This window comes from Vigna radiata, chromosome 5 (assembly GCF_000741045.1).
Source record: "Vigna radiata var. radiata cultivar VC1973A chromosome 5, Vradiata_ver6, whole genome shotgun sequence".
Classification (NCBI taxonomy): Eukaryota; Viridiplantae; Streptophyta; class Magnoliopsida; order Fabales; family Fabaceae; genus Vigna; species Vigna radiata.
In genome coordinates this window covers 34,976,139-34,980,040 of record NC_028355.1, presented here as the reverse complement: position 1 = coordinate 34,980,040, position 3,902 = coordinate 34,976,139, and the positions used below count along the sequence as shown (strand labels likewise).

General features: G+C 30.7%; 1 protein-coding gene across 1 annotated transcript in view; it reads right to left on the bottom strand.

Moving 5' to 3' along the window:
• Positions 1-2,964: 2,964 nt before the first annotated feature.
• Positions 2,965-3,902, bottom strand: part of LOC106760663 — a gene marked incomplete in the record, with an annotated part of 2,124 nt that continues 1,186 nt past the window's right edge. The window contains 2 exon segments of the mRNA XM_022781592.1: positions 2,965-3,364; positions 3,480-3,902. Of these exon segments, the coding sequence (XP_022637313.1) occupies positions 3,260-3,364; positions 3,480-3,902 (528 nt within the window).

The window sequence follows — 3,902 nt, the reverse complement described above, 5'->3', positions numbered from 1 at the left end:
GATGGTCTAGGTAAGTAAATTGGGACCTATTAGAGTCCCTAAACTGGTCCAAAACATTTCTAAGTGTTAAGTATGAGATTGAGTCTTTAAGTTGTTGGAATCTAAGTTTTTGAGTATGAATCAATGCATGATCATTAAAGAAGGAGATTGGGAATATTTATAATCATCTAGGCGAGTCTAATTCATCGTATAGATCAATTTGGGAGTGTTAGAAACTCATTAAAGTTTCTTAGATGCACTAAAATCAGAAATAACAGGTTGCTGTCAAAAACTGATAAGAATAATCGATTATCTCACTTGATAATCGATTATTCTAGTGAGAATGTCATGTTTTCTTCAAAGTTCACGTAAATAATTGATTATCATATGTAATAATCGATTATTGTTGTCCGGAAATCATCGAGGACAGTTTTGGGTGGTTTTCGGGGTTCCGGATATTATTTTTGGACGTTCTTTAGGCTGTTTTGGGGGGTTTTGGACCTTTTTGAAACCGTTGGTGATGGTTTAAGAGTCATTTTCTTTATCTATGTATGATTTCATGGGGTTTTATGTTGTTTGGTGGTTCTTCTATAACTATTATTGTCTGGTAGTGTACATGGAATGATTTCATACAATTTTTGATGACTTGTTGGGTTGTTGTGGTCTTTTAAAGTATAATTAATATTATATATATATATATATATATATATATATATATATAATATTAATTATATTTGTATGCAATGTAAAAGTGAAATTATGATTGATGTTATATTGCTAAATTGAAAGTGTATGAATGTAAGAGATATGCATGGTGTGGAAAGTGAAAAGTATGGTTGATGGACGTAATTCCATGATCCTTAAGGGAGGTTACATGGTGGTGCCACTGTAGTTTGTTGTGATTGACCGTATGAATGGCCGGAGTGTCCTTATGGCGTTTATCCTAACATTCTAATGACTATTCATGCTCAATTAGAGAATGATGAGTCATGTGGTGAGAATAACAGGAGGTCCTAGTCTTGGGTGTCTCCATTTATGGGCCAAGATGAGTTTGGATGGACTTACACTTGTGTGTGGTAAGGGTGAAACTCGTTGGCAATGGCTTTGCAAAGTAATAGAGACCACCACAAGTGCACAAACCCCTGGAACTTGACATTTCATACTAGTCTGGATGGTTAAATCACGTGTCGGTCATTGGTATCAACAAAATGCGTTCAGTCTTAGTCTGTATTGTGTTATGGTCTTTGCATGTTATGTGTGTGATTGTACAAATGATAGTTAGTTCCATTTAATGTATAATCTGATAGAATGTTTACTTACTTGCTTGTGTGCATGCTGTTATGTATATGTTAGTTTGCTTTTGGACTTATCTTGCATGCTTTTCAACCTAGCTTACCCTTGCAATGTATGTGTTGTATGTGCTTGCCTTCCCCCTTGCGATGATCATCCAATCATTTAGATGTGAGCAGTAGCTGGTGACGCGCAGCAAGCACTGAAGGATCATGAAGACTTAGTCCCTAGCTCTTAGGACCTTTCAAACACATCTGTATTTTTAAATACTCTTAAACTTGTAAAAAATTTGAAATTTCTGCCTATATTTTGGATGATTGTATATTTGATACTGTCATATGTTAACTCGTAATGCTTTCTCATATTATATTTGTTGAATTCCATATATATACTTGGCTATATATTTTGGGATGTCACAAATTTGAATTATTTTACGTTTTTTTATAGTTTTTTCATTTTTATTTTAATTAAATTGTTATATTTTAATTAATTACTTATTTATATAAATATTTAAATTAATTATATTTATTTTGAATGAAATAATTTAGTTTGTAAATATTTAATATTTATTTTAATTTTTTTAATTTTAAAGAATTTATAGTTTTTTATTTGTAATAATATATTAATGAATTAATTAAATTGATTATAATTTTTTTCATTATTTAATGTTTTATTTATTTTATAGTTTTTTTATTTTTTGGGTTAAATATGTTTTTAGTCCCTATACTTTGGGGAGATTTTGGTTTTAGTCCCTCTTTCAAATTAAGGTACAATTTAGTCCTTCAATTTTAGAAAACTCTGGTTTTAGTCCTTTTTACCAAATTTTTTTAACTTTATTTGTTGTTTCAAACACGTTTCATTATAGCATTTGGATTGTTTACACTGTTTGACACATTTTTGCTTCAATGTTAACTGAGAAACGCTTTTGAAATAACAAATAAAATTAAAAAAATTTGGTAAAAAGGACTAAAACCAAAGTTTTCTAAAGTTGAATGACTAAATTGTACCTTAGTTTGAAAGAGGGACTAAAACCAAAATCGTCCAAAGTATAGAAACTAAAAACATATTTAACCCTTATTTTTTTTTAATTTTAAGATATTTTCTTACTTTTTTTGATAAAATATTAGGTTTTCGTAATTATATAAATTTTTTAATTAATTACATTTTTTTGAATTAAAATTAATTGTTTGCAATTTTATATAAAATTAATTGTTTGAAATAGGGTATAAAACACTCAACAAAGAAGTCAAAACTTTCCATGCTTCATTCGATGTTCATCACATAATTTCTCAATAAATAAATTTGATTAGAGATGCAGAGGGAAAGAATTTTGAAGGTGCAGGAAACACCCTAAGCTAATTGAATATGTTTAATAAGTTGAATTCTCTTGGGTCGCTTCTTCCAGCACCTCCTCTTTTCCTTACTGCACTTCTGTAAAAATTTTATTTCCCATTTTATTCCTACACTAGTCACGTCTCTGCACCTTCATCTTCATCTTCTTACAGTTGGAACGTCAAGGACAATTTAATCATACTTTACTTTCTTATCTCTATCAATTAAAAATTGATTTTAAGAGAAAAAAAAAATTACACATAAATCAAATCCAACCAAATATTATATTATATAGTAATAAGAGTTATTCTCAATTACTGATTATTTAAGAAAGAATTGAAACTTAACTTTAGAAATAAAGATGAAAATGTTATTGATTAAAAGAGATGGAAAAAATATCCACAAAAAACACTCTTGGAAGGGAAAACTCCTAAAACTACATTGTTGGTGTTTTTATGTTGATGTTGAACCTATCTGATAGATGAACTCTTTAAAACAAAATTATGCCGAGAGACACTACATTGAATTAGTGTCAATCGTTACAATTTCAATAAAAGCTGTGTAAGCAAGTATGAAAGTTTCAATTCTAGATTGCAAGTTTCCTTACGCAATCTCTTGCTTTCTCTATAAGCAGCAGTCTTCAATAGTTTAACGTCAGTCAGTGCATGTAAATCAGTTCTTCATATCTGCATTCTCTGATTGCAACTTCCATTAAGTCACCAGCATTAGAGGGCAACACATCACAACAGTGCCTTCTCGGAGTCTGCAACTTAGGCAAAAAAATAGTTAATGTAATAAATATATTATCAGTATCACGGATGTAATTATTAGACCAAATCTGAAGAAAAGGAGATGCAAGTGTTCAATTTATAGCTTACCTGTTTGTTGTCAATGTATAACTTATTTGTAGCAACTTTGATCACGTTCAATTTCTGCATTGGTCCCTTGTATGTGCAATTTTGAAAATGTTTCCTGTAAATGCTTGTGATGCCATCTTTGCCAGAAGACACTTTATCTAGATAGAAAATGGTGGGTCTTTTACATGGGTCAGGGTGAAGTTCTCTTGTGTTGAAAGTATATGTTCCTAACAAAACATTTCCTTCCTTCCATTGTTTGAATGTTTTCTCCACTCTCACAACCTCTGGCAAAACCATGTTGTTCTGGAACACTTGAACAGCATAGCCCCATGAAACTGAAATTGTCCATGACAACCTCTTTTCGTAACAAACTGTTTGTTGCAGGATCCTCTCGGAATCGACATGAACAGCTTCAAATAAATGTTGCAGTGATTTTTTGGTTGA